The following is a 20,508-nucleotide window of genomic DNA, read 5'->3' as shown; positions in this document are numbered from 1 at the left end:
CCTACAACGTGCTGACATGAGGAAAGTTTCCAACCGATTTCTCATACACAAACAGCTGTTGACCGGCGTTGCCTGGTGAAATGTTGTTGTGGTGCCTCGTGTAAGGAGGAGAAATGCGCACCATCACATTTCCGACTTTGATAAAGGTCGGATTGTAGCCCATCGCGGTTGCGGTGTATCGTATCGCGACATTACTGCTCGCGTTGGTCGAGATCCAAGGACTGTTAGCAGAATATGGAATCGGTGGGTTGAGGAGAGTAATACGGAACGTCGTGCTGGATCACAACGGCCTCGTATCACTAGCAGTCGAGATGACAGGCATCTTATTCGCATGGCTGTTACGGATCGTGCAGCCACGTCTCGATCCTTGACTCAACAGATGGGGACGTTTGCAAGACAACAACCATCTGCACGAACAGTTCGACGACGTTTGCAGCAGCCTGGACTATCAACTCGGAGACCATGGCTGCGGTTACCCTTGCCGCTGCATCACAGACAGGAGCGCCTGCGATGGCGTACTCAACGACGAACCTGGGTGCACGAATGGCAAAACGTCATTTTTCGGATGAATCCAGGTTCTGTTTACGGCATCATGATGGTCGCATCCGTGTTTGGCGACATCGCGGTGAACGCACATTGTAAGCGTGTATTCGTCATCGCCATACTGGCGTATCGCCCAGCGTGATGGTATGGGAAGCCATTGGTTACACGTCTCGGTCACCTCTTGTTCGCATTGACGACACTTTGAACATTTCAGATGTGTTACGCTTCATTCGATCCCTGTGAAACACTACATTTCAGCAGAATAATGCACGACCGCATGTTGCAGGTACCGTACGGGCCTTTCTGGATAGAGAAAATGTTCGACTGCTGTCCTGGCCAGCACATTCTCCAGATCTCTCATCAATTGAAAACGTCTGGTCAATGGTGGCCGAGCAACTGGCTCGTCACAATGCGCCACTCACTACTCTCGATGAACTGTGGTATCGTGCTGAAGCTGCATGGAAAGCCATCCAAGCCCTGTTTGACTCAATGACCAGGCGTATCAAGGCCAGAGGTGGTTGTTCTGGGTACTGATTTCTCAGGATCTATGCACCCAAACTGCGTGAAAATGTAACCACATGACAGTACTAGTATAATATATATGTCCAATGAATACCCGTTTATCATCTGTATTTCTTCTTGGTGTAGCAATTTTAATGGCCAGTAGCGTATTATTTCGTCTCGAACTCTGACGGTATTTCGCCTGTTTCTTACGTGGTGTGCACCAGATGGAAGTGTTTCGTCATAGTTGACCGTCCCAAGGACGTCAGTTGTTTTGACGGAATGTCATCTGCCCCACGGGCCTTGTTTTAGGGTGATGACACGCAGAACAAATTTGGAGGAGGAGAAGAGTATCAGATGTTCGATTGGTGGTCGTGACACCCAACGATCTACGTACCCCTGCGCGTAACAGGAGTCGATGCAGTCGTCAGCGACGAGGCACTGGTGTTCCGTGGTGAACGCCTCGTCCCTGGGCGTGTGTCCCGTGAGCCCCCGGATCACAGCCGGGGCACCGGCGCACTGCCCCACGTCTGTGGGCGGCTGCACCAGGCTTGCCACCGCAGGCACCACGGCCAACAGCGCGTCGAGGTTCTCGCACGTCTCCAACAGCGAGTAAGCTCCTGCCAAACAGCATTCGTAAAACTTGAGACCTTAGCTTTTCCCGACGAATTGAATGTTCAAATAACTTACGGGTTTGCTGCCGGGTGACGTCGTCGAACACCGCCGATATTTCTACAGGAGCACACACTGCCATTCTCAAGGCACAAATGCAAGGAAGAAAAAATGTGCAAGCAAATTTAATACCTCGGTTCACAGAGGAGAAACAAGGAAGACACCACACACAGAACAAGTGTCAACAGCTTCCTTAATAACACTATCCCAATAGCTGCAATTCCATAGGATGCAATTTGCAAAACATTGCCTTGACACCGGTCATCCTATGGAATACAACAACACGGAGATTCTGGCTTGCACGTCCAGCTATTGGGATAGTGTTATTAAGGACGCTGTTGAAATCAGAATATCAAGCAACCTTATTAACAGAGATGGTGGATTTCGTTTGAATGCTGCTTGGAATCCGGCTCTGTCTCTCATCAAAAAACAGAGAGACAGAATTAGTGCTATCTCACCTGTTGATTAACAGTAACTATCGATATTTCTGATGTTGGTTATCTTTGTTTGTGTTGACACTTGTTCTGTGTGTGGTGTCTTCCTTGTTTCTCCTCTGTGAACCGAGGTATTAAATTTGCTTGCACATTTCTTCTTCCTTGCATTTGTGCCTTGAGAATGGCAGGGTGTGCTCCTGTCGAAATATCGGCGGTGTTCGACGACGTCACCCGGCAGCAAACCCTTAAGTTATTTGAACATTCGTCCAGCCTGAAATTTACACACTGTTCAGACAAGCTTTTATTCCCATGTTCTATTCTCACTCAAGCGCCAAAGAAACTGGTATAGGCATGCGTATTCAAATACAGAGGCATGTAAACAGACAGAATACTGCGCTGCATTCGGCAACGGGCCGGCCGGAGTGGTCGTGCAGTTCTGGGCGCTACAGTCTGGAACCGAGCGACCGCTACGGTCGCAGGTTCGAATCCTGCCTCGGGCATGGATGTGTGTGATGTCCTTAGGTTAGTTAGGTTTAATTAGTTCTAAGTTCTAGGCGACTAATGACCTCAGATGTTGAGTCGCATAGTTCTCAGAGCCATTCGGCAACGCCTATATTAGACAATAAGTGTGTGGCGCATTGTTAGATCAGTTAGTGCTCCTACAGTGGCAAGTGGTCGAGATTTAAATGAGTTTGAACGTGGTGTTACAGTCGGCGCACGAGCGATGGGACACGGCAGAGTACAACACCCCTCAGTGGAAAAGCACACAAAACTTCCAGAGGGCAGCCTTACCCGCTTTAGGATAGGCCAGCTAGGGATATAATGACAGCCAGGCTGTCGAAGTATTCTATTTGTGCCATCTACGTCATTCTTACAATTATAATTCTTTTCGAGTTGCCATGGATTATGTAAAATCTTGTAGTATACGCAGTCGTCAGTATCCTTTTCCTCAATGTAATTTACGTTGTCGGGCATACTGACCACGTTACCACTAGCCTTTTCCATCAATGCACTTGAAACCAGCGTAGACACTCGCTCCCTCTCTATTTTCTCCGTCAGTATAATTTGTGGAATTTTTAATAGCGATGGTTACGTTTGACTCATCGTTTTCTTGCTATACCTCATCATAGTATCTTTTTCGACTCCTTCACTTTCATTTGTAGTTTACATTCGCTTATAAATACAAAAATTTACGTATATCGGTCAGTTTGCCACTGTATTCACTGCACTTTCACATTTCACAATGACAAAAGTCTATGAAAACCAAAGTCATGCACCACTGTCCACTTACGACTCAACACTGAATTTACGCGCGGTGGCTAGCAGACTGGACTCGCATGCGGGAGGACGACGGTTCAATCCCGCGTCCGGCCATCCTGATTTAGGTTTTCCGTGATTTCCCTAAATCGCTCCAGGCAAATGCCGGGATGGTTCCTTTGAAAGGGCGCGGCCGACATCCTTCCCCATCCTTCCCTAATCCGATGAGACCGATGACCTCGGTGTCTGGTCTCCTCCCACAAACCAACCCTCCAACTGAATTTACGTAGCTCTCACGCGATGCGATGCGGAGCCGAGCTGAACGGTGAGTGGAGAACACAATCTGAAATCGTATCACAGTGGCGTGAGGCAGGGAGTCGTTTCGGTTCAACAATGAAACAGCGCGATGCCGCAGATAGGAAGTATAGAAGTCTCATGTTTGTTGTTTGTGCAGACCATTTCTGCAGTTCCTGAACGCCCGTTCCAGTGCACTGTAAGTGTTGTCTGCTGAGGGCTTGACATTACATGTGCGGAATGGGAGGGACATCCTCCATGTTGGTACCACACTTGATTGCCTCAGGTCCAGTGCGATGTCTTCCAGTAACAGCGGCAGCAGCATATACAATGAACACACAAAGAAACTGGTATAGACACGCATATTCAAATACAGAGATGTGCAAACATGAAAGATACGGTGCTGCGGTCGGAAATGCCTATATTAGACAACAAGTGTCTGGCGCATTGTTAGATCAGTTAGTGCTCCTACAGTGGCAAGTTGTCAAGATTTAAGTGAGTTTGAACATGGTGCAGTCGGCGCACGAGCGATGGGACACGGCAGAGTACAACACCCTCAGTGGCATTGTAGAGAGAAGGAAGTACTTCTCTGGGCGGTATCAATAACCTGGTGTCTTGCTGCTTCGGTAAGTACCTCGTAGCACAGAAGTAGCGCTCAGTCGCCAGGTTCCATGTAGGTGGTGATCCTGCTGAAGTGGAGTGTTTAGGGATGCCAGTCGTTAATTCTCAACGTTTGTACTATACTTCTTTTAATACAGAAATTGTCACACACGTCACAGAATCAGCATTTGCAATATGGCGGCTCTGGACTACGCCGTTATATTCGACCCATTTCACACATTAACACAGTTTTCTGACTTTACATAATGACAGACACTGTCCACGACACGTGGCGTTCTTATAACTAATAACTTCACTTTCTGTCTTGTTTAACAGCTGAGATATGTTCTCGCGACCGTTCTTTTAGAGCCACCCCGGTTACTCGATCGTGGGTTTTGCGTGGCTCCTAGCGACTGACTCGCCCTGTCTTCCATAAGGACAAGAGAGACTCTCCATTCGCCCTCAGCTAATAAGGACACTTCTCTCGTTTCCTACACACACACACACACACACACACACACACACACACACACATATATATATATATATATATATATATATATATATATATATATATATATATAGGGTGAGTCACCTAACATTACCGCTGAATATATTTCGTAAACCACATCAAATACTGACGATTTGATTCCACAGACCGAACGTGAGGAGAGGGGCTAGTGTAATTGGTTAATACAAACCAAAAAAAAGCACGGAAGTATGTTTTTTAACACAAACCCACGTTTTTTTTAAATGGAACCCCGTTAGTTTTGTTAGCACATCTGAACATATAAACAAATACGTAATCAGTGCCGTTTGTTGCATTGTAAAATGTTAACTACATCCGGAGATATTGTAACCTAAAGTTGACGCTTGAGTACCACTCCTCCGCTGTTCGATCGTGTGTATCGGAGAGCACCGAATTACGTAGGGATCCAAAGGGAACGGTGATGGACCTTAGGTACAGAAGAGACTGGAACAGCACATTACGTCCACATGCTAACACCTTTTTATTGGTCTTTTTCACTGACGCACATGTACATTACCATGAGGGGTGAGGTACACGTGCACAGGTGGTTTCCGTTTTCAATTACGGACTGGAATGGAGTGTGTCCCGACATGTCAGGCCAATAGATGTTCAATGTGGTGGCCATCATTTGCTGCACACAATTGCAATCTCTGGCGTAATGAATGTCGTACACGCCGCAGTACATCTGGTGTAATGTCGCCGCAGGCTGCCACAATACGTTGTTTCATATCCTCTGGGGTTGTAGGCACATCACGGTACACATTCTCCTTTAACGTACCCCACAGAAAAAAGTCCAGAGGCGTAAGATCAGGAGAACGGGCTGGCCAATTTATGCGTCCTCCACGTCCTATGAAACGCCCGTCGAACATCCTGTCAAGGGTCAGCCTAGTGTTAATTGCGGAATGTGCAGGTGCACCATCATGCTGATACCACATACGTCGACGCGTTTCCAGTGGGACACACTCTATTCCACTTCGTAATTGAAAACGGAAACCACGTGTGTACGTTTACCTCACCCCTCATGGTAATGTACATGTGCGTCAGTGAAAAAGACCAATAAAAAGGTGTTAGCATGTGGACGTAATGTACTGTTCCAGTCTCTTCTGTACCTAAGGTCCATCACCGTTCCCTTTGGATCCCTACGTAATTCGGTGCTCTCCGATACACACGATCGAACAGCGGAGGAGTGGTACTCAAGCGTCAACTTTAGGTTACAATATCTCCGGATGTAGTTAACATTTTACAATGCAACAAACGGCACTGATTACGTATTTGTTTATATGTTCAGATGTGCTAACAAAACTAACGGGGTTCCATTTAGAAAAACGTAGGTTTGTGTTAAAAAACATACTTCCGTGCATTTTTTTATGGTTTGTATTAACCAATTACACTAGCCCCTCTCCTCACGTTCGGTTTGTGGAATCAGTTCGTCAGTATTTGATGTGGTTTACGAAATATATCCAGCGGTAACGTTAGGTGACTCACCCTATATATATATATATATATATATATATATATATATATATATATATATAAACCAAACTTTCAGCCAATGGGCGTTCAGATCGCTGTTGCTGGGCGGATCTGACGTCTCGTTTGAGGACATTGTGACGGAGGTTTGTCTCGGAACACTGTCTCAGATTGTAAGATCCTACTCCCGAATAGTCGGATCCTGTCCCTACTAAGGTTGCACAACATTGCCTCGTATGATTTCATCACTAATGCTCTTGCTCACGCTTAATTGTTAAATGTACATGTAGGCTGGCTGCTACTGAGCATTCCCGTGCGTAATACTTGGCTTAAACACGTGAAGGGAATGTATATATGCATTACAAGAACAGTGGAAAAAAGAAGGAAAAAAAGAAAAAGTGACAGACCACTGGTCTCGTAAAACAGAGTTCGTGAGTTCGACCCTCACTGAATTCATTCTTTTTTTTTTTTTTTTTTCACTCTGCATCTGGGAGTAGGGCCGGCTGGAGCAGCAGCTAACACATGGCAGTAGACCAATTGAAAGGGAAGTTCTACTGCCTACAAAGAGTATTCGACTTCCCTTACAGGTTTTCAAAATTCGTGGGCGGAACAGTGCTCTTTATACATTTTGCAATATAATGACATGCTTGATGATGGCATTCGCTTGTGTGCCTCGCTATAGTGTGGGTGCCTGTTATCCATGTGAAAACTCGCAAGCAGAACCTACCACTATGGCGAGATCCAAAAGACCAGCAATTTCGATCGAGGTTTGGTCCCGGGTTCAGGCCTGATTACTTCTTATATTCTAACTGACTCAGCTGCAATCGTGTCACGAAATCTGGGTACTAAGTTTTACACTGAAGCTCTAAAGAAACTCGTATAGGCATCCATATTCAAATACAGAAATATGTAAGCAGGCAGAATATGACCCTGCGATCGGCAACGCCTGTATAAGACAACAGCGCCTGGCGCAGTTGTTATATCAGTTACTGCTGTGACAATGGCAGGTTACCAACATTTAAATGCATTTGAACGTGGTGTTGTAGTTGGCGCACGAGCGATTACACGCGGGCACCTCCGAGGTGGCGATGAAATGATAATTTTCCCGTACCACCATTTCAAGGGTGTACCGTTAATATCAGGAAACCGGTAAAGCATTGTATCTCCGACATCGCTGTGACCGGTAAAAGATCCTGCAAGAACGGGACCAACGACCACTGAAGAGAATGTTTCAACGTGGCAGAACTGCAAACCTTCCGCAAATTGCTGCAGATTTCCATGCTGGCCGCCAACAAGTGGCAGCAAGCGAACCATTCGACGAGACATCATCGATATGGGCTTTGAGAGCCTTAGGCCTACTCGTGTATCCTTGATGACTGCACGACACAAACCTTCAGGCCTCGCCTGGGCCCGTCAATAGCAACATTGGACTGTTGACGACTGGAAACATGTTCCCGGTTTGGAAGAAAAAGGGCCTGAGCGCTATGGGACTTAACATCTGAGGTCATCAGTCCCCTAGAACTTAGAACTACTTAAACGTAACTAACCTAAGGACATCTCACACATCCATGCTCGAGGCAGGATTCGAACCTGCGACCGTAGCGGGCACGCGGCTCCAGACTGAAGCGCCTAGAACCGCTCGGCCACTCTGGCCGGCCCGGTTTGGAAGAGTCTCGTTTCAAGTTGTACGTGTACGTGTATGGAGGCGACCTTATGAGTCCATGTACCCTGTATGTCAGCAGGGTACTGTTCAACCTGGTGGAGGCTCTGCAATGGTGTGGGGCATGTGCAGCTGGAGTGATATGGGATCCCTGATATGTGTAGATACGACTCTGACAGGTGACACGTAAGCGTCCTGTCTGATCACCTGCATCCTTTCATGTCCGTTGTGCATTTCGACGAACTTGTGTAATTCCAGCAGGACAATGTGACACCCCACACGTCCAGAATTGCTACAGAGTGGCTCTAGGAACACTCTTCTGAGTTTAAACACTTCCGCTAGCATCCAAACTCCCCATACATGAACATTATTGAACGTATCTGGGATGCATTGCAATGCTGTTTAGAAGAGACACCGCGTACTCTTACGGATTTATGAACAGCCCTGCAGGATTCATAGAGTCTCCCACTGCACTACATACTAGAGATTCTTGCCCTCCATTCACATATGGTGCATACTGTAATTAGTGAGCATGTGTATTCCATACTGGGGCTGCTCACTTACATCGGTAGTAGCCACTTGCAGCAAATATCTCTAGCCTGCTACTGGGCGACAGAAGGATACCTGCCCACAAGGGTCAGAGAGGCAGCCCCTAGTGGCAACATATGGTCGTGCGCAGCATACTCATGCTCGTGAGCAAAATTGTGTGTAGTTCACAGTCCAATGTTTCCGTGGTTGTGTTTACATCCCTGTGGGCTGAGCATCACTTAAAGTCAGCAGCTTGACATGCTGTGTGTGTGTGTGTGAGTGTGGTGTTGACACCGAAACGCCACTTGGAATACGAACTGTCAGCCACTTAACCATTTGAAAGAAGCAAAGTTGTATTAGGAATCCTCCAGGCTGTGGATTTTATGGAGAGAGCCCATTTACAGCTAAGGATAGCAATTTGGAATTTCTGTATCTCCAGCATGCTGACTTTGGAATGGATCCGCAACTTCTTAGTGATGATGATAACGATTATATGGTTCAAATGGCTCTGAGCACTATGGGACATAACTTCTAATGTCATCAGTCCCATAGAACTTAGAACTACTTAAACCTAACTAACCTAAGGACATCACACACATCCATGCCCGAGGCAGGATTCGAGCCTGCGACCGTAGCGGTCGCGCGGTTCCAGACTGAAGCGCCTAGAACCTCTCGGCCACTCCAGCCGGCACAACGATTATAAAACCATCTTAAGTTGTAGAAGAAGAAATTTATTTACTGCTGATTGATTCCTGACTGCTTGTCCATTTGAAATCACCCAAAAAGTCTTGCTTTACATCAGTCATAAAAGTGGAAAAATGCCCATCAAATCATTAAGTGCGATAGCACATAACATGCCCTCTACATCTGCTCATTGCTTACTGGCAGAGTGCTCTGAGATTATCTTGGTCGTGAGTTTATCTAATGAGCAAGCATCTGAACTCTGTTCCTTATGATCATGTACCTTACGGTAGGTGGCACTGCCATGCTGTAAACTGATAAAGATGGACTTCTTACTGCAGGCAGGTATCATTATTAAAGCGAAAAATCAGGATGCAATGATGGTGTGCATATTCTAATACAATATTGAGGATTTCATAGTGATTCACATATCTATATACATATATTATATACGTAAACACAGCAAACTTTTAAATAGAAAAACTTCACGCTCGTAAGCTTATTGACACCAGTGCTTACTAATTAAAGTTATATATTACAGCACTGAAGATGGTCACTAAGTGACCGAAAATCGATTTTGCAATAATAAACAAAAATATACGACCAATGCTGTCTCTCCTTTCAAGTATACCCATTATCTGGTCGTAGTGCACAGGACACCATGGAGTCGCCAATCAACAATACAGAGACTTTGGGCAGATCATATTTGTGGATCGACTGACTCACTTGGCATGTTCTGTAACCTATTAAATAATTTCATACGAATTCCCTCTTATTGTATATTCACAGGAGAATCTGTCAGAAGTGGGCCAAAGAGTGAGAGAACACAGTCAGCATTGCTGCCAAATTTATTCAAGATGGCGTCGATAGGTATGGCAACAACAGATTGATGATGTCACAGATGATGTCATGGTATCCCTTGTCTTCTCGCCCCTACCCCTCCCTCCCACCACCCTCCCCTCGTTTTCCCTCTCCCCTCCCCTCTAAGTCTATGCTGAGCATTTGGTGTGGAAGGATCTCTTTAATTCATCATTTGTTGGTATGTGCAGCTGTTATCTTGTTGGAAGAATTTTCTTGCATTCACAATGCCGCCAGAAACTGGCAGGAAAAGCTTGGGAAGGAGCAAGTATTATCCCCTTGCGTCAAATAACAACTACATGCCCTAATTACACTGCTACAGATCGTCAATCTATATCAGTTAGAAAAATCGTACACATCTACATGGACAGCTGCAGATGAAAAAGATGTGGCAAAGATCATGAAGCGATACCCCAACGTAGCTAAAAACCTCACCTTAACTCCACCTACTGCTCATAAAAATCGTAAACATCCACTTGTATACTGTATTCAAACATTACGAATGACCTCGAAGGGATATTGATACGTAATCAGCATGGTTTCAGAAAACATCGTTCTTGTGCAACGCAGCTAGCTCTTCATTGGCACGAAGTAATGGCCGCTATCGACAAGGGATCTCAAGTTGATTCCGTATTTCTAGACTTCCGGAAAGCTTTTGACACCGTTCCTCACAAGCGACTTCTAATCAAGCTACGGGCCTGTGGGGTATCGTCTCAGTTGTGCGACTGGATTCGTGATTTCCTGTCAGGAAGGTCGCAGTTCATAGTAATAGACGGCAAATCATCGAGTAAAACTGACGTGATATCAGGTGTTCCCCAGGGAAGCGTCCTGGGACCTCTGCTGTTCCTGATCTATATAAATGACCTGGGTGACAATCTGAGCAGTTCTCTTAGGTTGTTCGCAGATGATGCTGTAATTTACCGTCTAGTAAGGTCATCCGAAGACCAGTATCAGTTGCAAAGCGATTTAGAGAAGATTGCTGTATGGTGTGTCAGGTGGCAGTTGACGCTAAATAACGAAAAGTGTGAGGTGATCCATATGAGTTCCAAAAGAAATCCGTTGGAATTCGATTACTCGATAAATAGTACAATTCTCAAGGCTGTCAATTCAATTAAGTACCTGGGTGTAAAAATTACGAACAGCTTCACTTGGAAAGACCACATAGATAATATTGTGGGGAAGGTGAGCCAAAGGTTGCGTTTCATTGGCTGGACACTTAGAAGATGCAACAAGTCCACTAACGAGACAGCTTACACTACACTCGTTCGTCCTCTGTTAGAATATTGCTGCGCGGTGTGGGATCCTTACCAGGTGGAATTGACGGAGGACATCGAAAGGGTGCAAAAAGGGCAGCTCGTTTTGTATTATCACGTAATAGGGGAGAGAGAGTGGCAGATATGATATGCGAGTTGGGATGGAATTCATTAAAGCAAAGACGATTTTCGTCGCGACGAGATCTATTTACGAAATTTCAGTCACCAACTTTCTCTTCCAAATGCGAAAATATTTTGTTGAGACCAACCTACATAGGTAGGAATGATTATCAAAATAAAATAAGAGAAATCAGAGCTCGAACAGAAAGGTTTAGGTGTTCGTTTTTCCCGCGCGCTGTTCGGGAGTGGAATGGTAGGGATATAGTATGGTTGTGGTTCGATGAACCCTCTGCCAAGCACTTAAATGTGAATTGCATTGTAATCATGTAGATGTAGATGTAGATGTAGGTGTAGATGTTGTACAGCTACAGATCCAAACATATTGCAAATATCGTGAAATACATTAAGCCAACTCTCCTAAACCTCACCTGCAGATCATAACAACACACAGTACGTACCGCAGACAGAGTGTGTATACCACAAAAAGATATCTGGCAGCACCTTCCAAGAGAGGGACATAAAAATGTATTCATGCACACATCTAACACATGTGGGAGCACACATGGTTTGCGGCTGGCATGCCACAGCACGTACATTCAGCACAGCGTCCAGAGGCCTACTGCCATGTACCCGATCCAGGAGACTGCAAGTGACTCAGTGCAGCGCCTCAAGCGACACCTTGAACTACCACGGTACCTGGACTGCAAGTGTGCCCCACCCAGTAGCCTGTTCGCTAATGACTAAAGCCTCACGCAGACATGCAGGCGGAAGAGGCTCTTGAAGAAATACGCGGCCACCTCTGTTTGCGGGGCTCACAATATCCCAGGGAACTTTTTGCTAGCGGCGGCTTCTTATGACTGGCAGCTCTGGAACATCAGTGGATCATCAGTACACTGACTGACTAAACTGGTGAGAAACGATGCATCTAAAACGTTACGAACGAAGTGCTTTCTGCCTTGTCACAAAGGCCATCAAGCGCATTTCACAGAACAAATTCCAAGGAAGTCTCTGGTTTGTACAAATGTGTCTTCACACGGAGACCACCTCCAAATCATTACATGTGAAAAAATTCCGTCTGCCAGCGGCCTTGCAGTGGCAGTCTTTACATAAGCAGGTTCTTTGAGAGTGATTCATAAACATTTGTCAGTTTACCCAGCGTCCCATTCTTCTTGGAAGGACAGAGCGCTTAGATAACAGGACCAACAACAGGCGAAGTGCTTCCTGGAAGGTCACGTCCACTCTTAAATGCCGCTGGCCGCCTGAAACAACAACTAGGTATGATGCACTTCCTGTCTTTGCACCTGCAAAGCGAAACTTTTTGAGATGTGTTTTTCTGTTGTTCACGAAGTCGGTCTTTCCGGAATATCTCAAAAATACCTGATTCTTCAGTTTCTCATAACGTATTTGTTGATCTAACAGCCCGCGAGCGTACTGCCAGTTCATAGTGTCTAAGGGACACAACATTTAGCCGGTCAGACATGTCGAGATCGTCAGGTGCGCTGACGAACTGAGTTCCTGAGGTGGCCGATTAATATCCCATACCTGTGCAAGCTGCTCCCTTCATGGTCCGCGCCCGCAGCCACGCGTTGTTGGTGGCGGAGACTCTAGCGAAGGAGTCTGTTGTAGTGTCGTTATAAGTTTGGCGGCCGAAGACTTCCGGCATAAGAAGTCAGCCTCGTTCTGCCAACGGCCTTGTCAAAGGAGGAGCGGATAGAGGTTCAGGGCACTCTCTTGTCCTAGGGGTGGGAAATTGCCCCAAAAGGCGGAAGAATCAGCAATGATCAATGACATGAGGATGCAGAAGGCAATGGAAACCACTGCATTAAAGACACGTAACGTGTATCCACAGGACATGTGGCCTGTAATTGAAGAAGTATCATGATGATCTCTCCATTGGCAAAAGATTCCGGTATAGTCCCCCATTCGGATCTCCGGGAGGGGACTGCCAAGGGGGAGGTTACCATGAGAAATAGATTGAATAATCAACGAAAGGTCGGGGTGTGGAATGTCAGAAGCTTGAACGTGGTAGGGAAACTAAAAAATCTGTAAAGCAAAATGCAAAGGCTCAATCTACATATAGTAGGGGTCAGTAAAGTGAAGTGGAAGGAAGACAAGGATTTCTGGTCAGATGAGTATCGGGTAATATCATCAGCAGCAGAAAATGGTATAACAGGTGTAGGATTCGTTATGAATAGGAAGGTAGGGCAGAGGGTGTGTTACTGTGAACAGTTCAGTGACCGGGTTGTTCTAATCAGAATCGACAACAGACCAACACCGACAACGATAGTTCAGGTATACATGCCGACGTCGCAAGCTGAAGATGAACAGATAGAGAAAGTGTATGAGGATATTGAAAGGGTAATGCAGTATGTAAAGGGGGACGAAAATCTAATAGTCATGGGCGACTGGAATGCAGTTGTAGGGGAACGAGTAGAAGAAAAGGTTACAGGAGAATATGGGCTTGGTACAAGGAATGAAAGAGGAGAAAGACTAATTGAGTTCTGTAACAAGTTTCAGCTAGTAATAGCGAATACCCTGTTCAAGAATCACAAGAGGAGGAGGTATACTTGGAAAAGGCCTGGAGATACGGGAAGATTTCAATTAGATTACATCATGGTCAGACAGAGATTCCGAAATCAGATACTGGATTGTAAGGCGTACCCAGGAGCAGATATAGACTCAGATCACAATATAGTAGTGATGAAGAGTAGGCTGAAGTTCAAGGCATTAGTCAGGAAGAATCAATACGCAAAGAAGTGGGATACGGAAGTACTAAGGAATGACGAGATACGTTTGAAGTTCTCTAACGCTACAGATACAGCAATACGGAATAGCGCAGTAGGCAGTACAGTTGAAGAGGAATGGACATCTCTAAAAAGGGCCATCACAGAAGTTGGGAAGGAAAACATAGGTACAAAGAAGGTAGCTGCGAAGAAACCATGGGTAACAGAAGAAATACTTCAGTTGATTGATGAAAGGAGGAAGTACAAATATGTTCCGGGAAAATCAGAAATACAGATATACAAGTCGCTGAGGAATGAAATAAATAGGAAGTGCAGGGAAGCTAAGACGAAATGGCTGCAGGAAAAATGTGAAGACATCGAAAAAGATATGATTGTCGGAAGGACAGACTCAGCATACAGGAAAGTCAAAACAACCTTTGGTGACATTAAAAGCAACGGTGGTAACATTAAGAGTGCAACGGGAATCCCACTGTTAAATGCAGAGGAGAGAGCAGATAGGTGGAAAGAATACATTGAAAGCCTCTATGAGGGTGAAGATTTGTCTGATGTGATAGAAGAAGAAACAGGAGTCGATTTAAAAGAGATAGGGGATCCAGTATTAGAATCGGAATTTAAAAGAGCTTTGGAGGACTTACGGTCAAATAAGGCAGAAGGGATAGATTACATTCAATCAGAATTTCTAAAATCATTGGGGGAAGTGGCAACAAAACGACTACTCACGTTGGTGTGTAGAATATATGAGTCTGGCGACATACCATCTGACTTTCGGAAAAGCATCATCCACACAATTCCGAAGACGGCAAGAGCTGACAAGTGCAAGAATTATCGCACAATCAGCTTAACAGTTCATGCATCGAAGCTGCTTACAAGAATAATATATAGAAGAATGGAAAAGAAAATTGGGAATGCGCTGGGTGACGATCAGTTTGGCTTTAGGAAAAGTAAAAGGACGAGAGAGGCAATTCTGACGTTACGGCTAATAATGGAAGCAAGGCTAAAGAAAAATCAAGACACTTTCATAGGATTTGTCGACCTGGAAAAAGCGTTCGACAATATAAAATGGTGCAAGCTGTTCGAGATTCTGAAAAAAGTAGGGGTAAGCTATAGGGAGAGACGGGTCATGTACAATATGTACAACAACCAAGAGGGAATAATAAGAGTGGACGATCAAGAACGAAGTGCTCGTATTAAGAAGGGTGTAAGACAAGGCTGTAGCCTTTCGCCCCTACTCTTCAACCTGTACATCGAGGAAGCAATGATGGAAATAAAAGAAAGGTTCAGGAGTGGAATTAAAATACAAGGTGAAAGGATATCAATGATACGATTCCCTGATGACATTGCTATCCTGAGTGAAAGTGATGAAGAATTAAATGATCTGCTGAACGGAATGAACAGTCTAATGAGTACACAGTATGGTTTGAGAGTAAATCGGAGAAAGACGAAGGTAATGAGAATAAGTAGAAATGAGAACAGCGAGAAACTGAACATCAGGATTGATGGTCACGAAGTCAATGAAGTTAAGGATTTCTGCTACCTAGGCAGTAAAATAACCAATGACGGACGGAGAAAGGAGGACATCAAAAGCAGACTCGCTATGGCAAAATAGGCATTTCTGGCCAAGAGAAGTCTACTAATATCAAATACCGGCCTTAATTTGAGGAAGAAATTTCTGAGGATGTACGTCTGGAGTACAGCATTGTATGGAAGTGAAACATGGACTGTGGGAAAACCGGAACAGAAGAAAATCGAAGCATTTGAGATGTGGTGCTATAGACGAATGTTGAAAATTAGGTGGACTGATAAGGTAAGGAATGAGGAGGTTCTACGCAGAATCGCAGAGGAAAGGAATATGTGGAAAACACTGATAAGGAGAAGGGACAGGATGCTAAGACATAAGGGAATGACTTCCATGGTACTAGAGGGAGCTGTAGAGGGCAAAAACTGTACAGGAAGACAGAGATTGGAATACGTCAAGCAAATAATTGAGGACGTAGGTTGCAAGTGCTACTCTGAGATGAAGAGGTTAGCACAGGAAAGGAATTCGTGGCGGGCCGCATCAAACCAGTCAGTAGACTAATGACCAAAAAAAAAAAAAAAAAGTTTTGTCTCCCCCTTATCGCCAATAGTTTTGTTTGCTGAGGGTCTCCTTAATTAAACGCATTGATGGTTCCCAAGTCCTGCTAAGATTACAGCCGCAATCTCCGTTGATGAGATCGTCCCTGGTGCTAATTTCTGTGGTCTCAAAGACGAAGCTGTCTGAGTATTTGGAAGATGGTACCAATATCCTGGTACGTTCGAATTCCATCACGTGATTCTTGGACAAACAGTGCTCTGCGATGATCGATTTGTTGGGACACATCAGTCGAACGTGCCTCTGGTGTTCTCGGCAAGGACCTTCGACGGTGCGCACTGTCTGTCCAATATATGTCTTCCCACATTGACAGGGGATCTAGTATATGCCTAGTGAGGCAGACTCCTCTGCATCTGAAATGGTGCACGCACTGCGTACTAGGGTTCTCAGTAGTCACTCTTTGTGAAGGGTGGCGGCAGCTGTCTGTATGAAAATACAGGTCAGTGTGGGTTTTCTTCCGTGGCCCAGGATACAGTCAGCTCTTCACATGACCATGACGTCTACTAATGGTATTGTTCCTTCTGTTTCGGTCTACATAGTGAATTTGTCCGCAGCCCATGGTCTCGCACTCGCATCCTTGCTTCCCTAGCACGGGGTCCCGGGTTCGATTCCCGGGGGGGGGGGGGGGGCAGGGATTGTCACCTGCCTCGAGATGACTGGGTGTTTGTGTTGTCCTCATCATTTCATCATCATTCATGAACGTGGCGAGATTCGACTGAGCAAAGGTTGGGAATTTGTACGGGTGCTGATAACCGCGCAGTTGAGTGCCCCACAAACCAAACATCATCATCATCATCATCCATAGTGAATTCGATGTTGGGATGTGTGGACTTCAAATGTGTAAGGAACTGAAGGAAAGAGTCCGTTCCATGGGGCTAGATGATGAACGTGTCTTCCATATTACGTAGAAAAAACACATTGGTTTCCTTTTGGATGATGACAGGGCTTCCTCCTCGAAATTCAGCGTATATAGATTCGCGACCACAGGTGACAGCGAGCCGCCAATTGCGACTCCTCCGGTTTGTTCGTAGTATTCTCCATCAAACAGAAAATACATGGAGGTCAGGACATGCCTGAAATGGTCGGTGGTCTTCTCGTCAAATTTCTGACCAATAAGCTCTGGTGATTCTCGTAGAAGTATCCTGGTGGATAACGACGCGACGTCAAAACTCACCACGAATCTGAGTCTTTAACTCTGAAGTTGTTGATGCACTTCACAAAATCCACAGAATCAAAGATACGATGAGTGCATTTATCCACAAAAGGCTTGGTTCTTTCTTCAGGTACTTTGCCGGCAAATTTGTAGGTGCCCTAATGTTTCCATGGGACGCAACGGCACACAAACTTTGTGAACTTTACGGAGCCCATAAAGTCGTGGTGGTACAGGTCCTTGAGATAAAAAATTCATGGTGACCCCTCTGATAGATCCGTGTCCTTGAGAAGAGACCTAGTTTTGTTCTCCACCTCTTCGAGGGGGCCAGCGTTGGCCTCCCTTTGGGTCTCGTCATCTAGCATGCTCTGCATCTTTTCAGTGTAATCCCTGTGGGAAAGAACAACAGTAGCGTTGCCTTTGTTAGCAGGTAAAACAAAAATCTCAGGGCACTCTCTGAAGTCACGAATAGCCTCCCTCTCTGTGCTAATGTTCATTTTTATAGGCTTAGTTCTCGTCGGAGCATGACAGGTTTCATACCGTACATTTTCAGTTGCTTGAAGCAGTAGTAGCGCCACAATTTGTTCAACTGCGCTGACGACGTCCATGCTTGGTGTGAACTTAGGGTTGGTAGCAAAGGTAAGACCCTCCTCCAAAACTGAAACTGCATTGTCAGTCAGCCCCATGTCAGTCAGATTGATGACTGTCTTGGATGGGGCCTCCACTGGTAGCCTTACTAAGGGCGAAATCGGCTGCCACCAGGGTAACACCGTGGATCCAATCCCAGGTCCTGAAATTATAATGATCAGCCAGTTGCGAATATAGTCTAAATGGTTCGTGAAAGTTGTACTCAATGCTCCGGCGGGTAAAGTGCACTTTCTCACATATCAAAGCAAGGCTGACCCGCTTCTTAATTCTCCTGGCTGCTGCAGAATCGATGTGACGCGTGACCTTAGCAAAATTCGGCAGAACCTGCTGCGCACAACATCTCTTCAGAAACGCAAGAGGACTCAGGAAATGCCGTCTTTGGCGGCGGAGCTTGCCGAAGTTATTCACGCTGCGATGCATCTCCTCCTTATAAAAATGTAGGATGAAGGGGTAGGGGATATTAGTGAGCTGTGTCCCCTAGAAAACCTTCCTGTAGAATGAGTCTGCTTCAAGAGATTGCTCAACTTGTCCAGCATCCTATTCTTCTCGGAGCACCGGAGCGCTTAAATGTCACTGAGGAAATACTAGGATAATCATCCTGTCTTCCCATGTTCAAACCATTAACCATATTTCCCAGAATGACTAGAAAGGCAGAAGAACGCTCTTCCCTTGTTAATAACCTGTCTGCAGACCACCCCATCCCAGACACGTGTGAGCCCGCAAACCAGAGTTTTCCCCAGGATACCGCATTCCTATTGGTTCCCATGAAAGTAGTGGACAGCACTTTAATAAATATAAACCCCAATGCCTGCAACATCATCCTCATTCTGCACTTGTCTGAAGTCATATTTGTTGGTTTATGCTCAGTCTTGTTGATCCACGAGGAAGTGCTCGGCAGCAGCAAATACCAGCAGTACCAGTGCCATCGGTAAATGGCTAGGATAGTCTGAGTTCTTGGAGGAATTCACATACTACGAAGTTTTTTATGTACTTAAATGTGTTTTAGTCAGTAAATTCAAATTTTGTAGTACTGAACATGTTTGTTAGTAGCACACAACAATTCTTATTGTTTTTGTTGCTGCTGCAGCATATATACATCAGATGATGGCTGGACTCAGTTGTAAACTAAAGGCAAAAAGGTAGTAAGCCAATGAGTCTGGGGATGGTGCTGCACAGTTACCAGACTACTTGGAGGATTCTCCAGCAGCAGTTCAACCATCACAGCAGTCATCTAGGTAGATATTCTCGATAAAAGAATTTCCACATATATTAGCAGCTGTGTACGTTCTAATTTCGTAGTACTGAGTGCTTTGACATGTGCTAATAATATACAATAACTCTTTGTGTTGTTGCTATAGTATTTATTCCTGAAATGCTGGCCGATCTCGATCGGCAGCAGGAGAGTGAAATATGGCAACAGCATGCCAATGAGTCTGGGGGTAGGATTGTACAAAACCCGTAGAATAGTTGGAGCAGCCTCCAGCGTCAATTCAACTGTCGCCACAGTCATGTAAGTGCATATGAAGGTTTCAGTTTTTTGTAGTGCTGTAATTTTTGTGTGAATCTCTTTTTAAAACAATGTGATATGTTGCTGTAGGTGATGTGGGAAGCTGGACCTCTGACTCCATGCTGACCCCGACATGGAGATGCCAGAGTGGGTGGAGGATATGGAGCGGGAACTGCAACTATGTGAACGTCACAACGTAGGGTCAGAGATGCTGGAGCTGGTGGAAGTCATCCCTGACGACCTTGGGGCAGAGTGATATAGATAATTTATATATTCATCCTGCTTATTCTTTATTTTTATATTAGCTCATACACTACTGGCCATTAAAATTGCTACACCACGAAGATGGCGTGCTACAGACCCGAAATTTAACCGACAGCGAGAAGATGCTGTCATATACAAATGATTAGCTTTTCAGAGCATTCACACAAGGTTGGCGCCGGTGGCGACACCTACAAAGTGCTGACACGAGGAAAGTTTCCAACCGATTTCTCATACATAAACAGCAGTTGACCGGCGTTGCCTGGTGAAACGTTGTTGTGATGCCTCGTCTAAGGAGGAGAAATGCGTACCATCACGTTTCCAACTTTGATAAAGGTCAGACTGTAGCCTATCGCGATTGCGGTTTATCGTATCGCGACATTGCTGCTCACGTTGGTCGAGATCCAATGACTGTTACCAGAATATGGAATCGGTGGGTTCAGGAGGGTAATACCGAATGCCGTGCTGGATCCCAACGGCCTCGTATCACTAGCAGTCGAGATGACAGGCATCTTAACCTCATGGCTGTAACGGATCGTGCAGCCACGTCTCGATCCTTGACTCAACAGATGGGGACGTTAGCAAGATAACAACCATCTGCACGAACAGTTCGACGACGTTTGCAGCAGCATGGACTATCAGCTCTGAGACCATGGCTGCAGTTACC

At 45.4% G+C, this 20,508-nt stretch overlaps 1 protein-coding gene across 1 annotated transcript in view; it reads right to left on the bottom strand.

Annotated features, from left to right (window-relative positions):
* Nucleotides 1-1,329: 1,329 nt before the first annotated feature.
* The window catches only part of LOC124616587, a 36,674-nt gene continuing 17,495 nt past the window's right edge, over nt 1,330-20,508 (bottom strand). The window contains exon 2 of the mRNA XM_047144907.1: nt 1,330-1,664. Within this exon, the coding sequence (XP_047000863.1) occupies nt 1,330-1,664 (335 nt within the window). The remainder of the gene's footprint in view (nt 1,665-20,508) is intronic.

This window comes from Schistocerca americana, chromosome 5 (genome assembly GCF_021461395.2).
Source record: "Schistocerca americana isolate TAMUIC-IGC-003095 chromosome 5, iqSchAmer2.1, whole genome shotgun sequence".
NCBI lineage: Eukaryota > Metazoa > Arthropoda > Insecta > Orthoptera > Acrididae > Schistocerca > Schistocerca americana.
The sequence above is the reverse complement of the archived record's forward strand: the minus strand, read 5'-3'. Positions and strand labels throughout refer to the sequence as shown.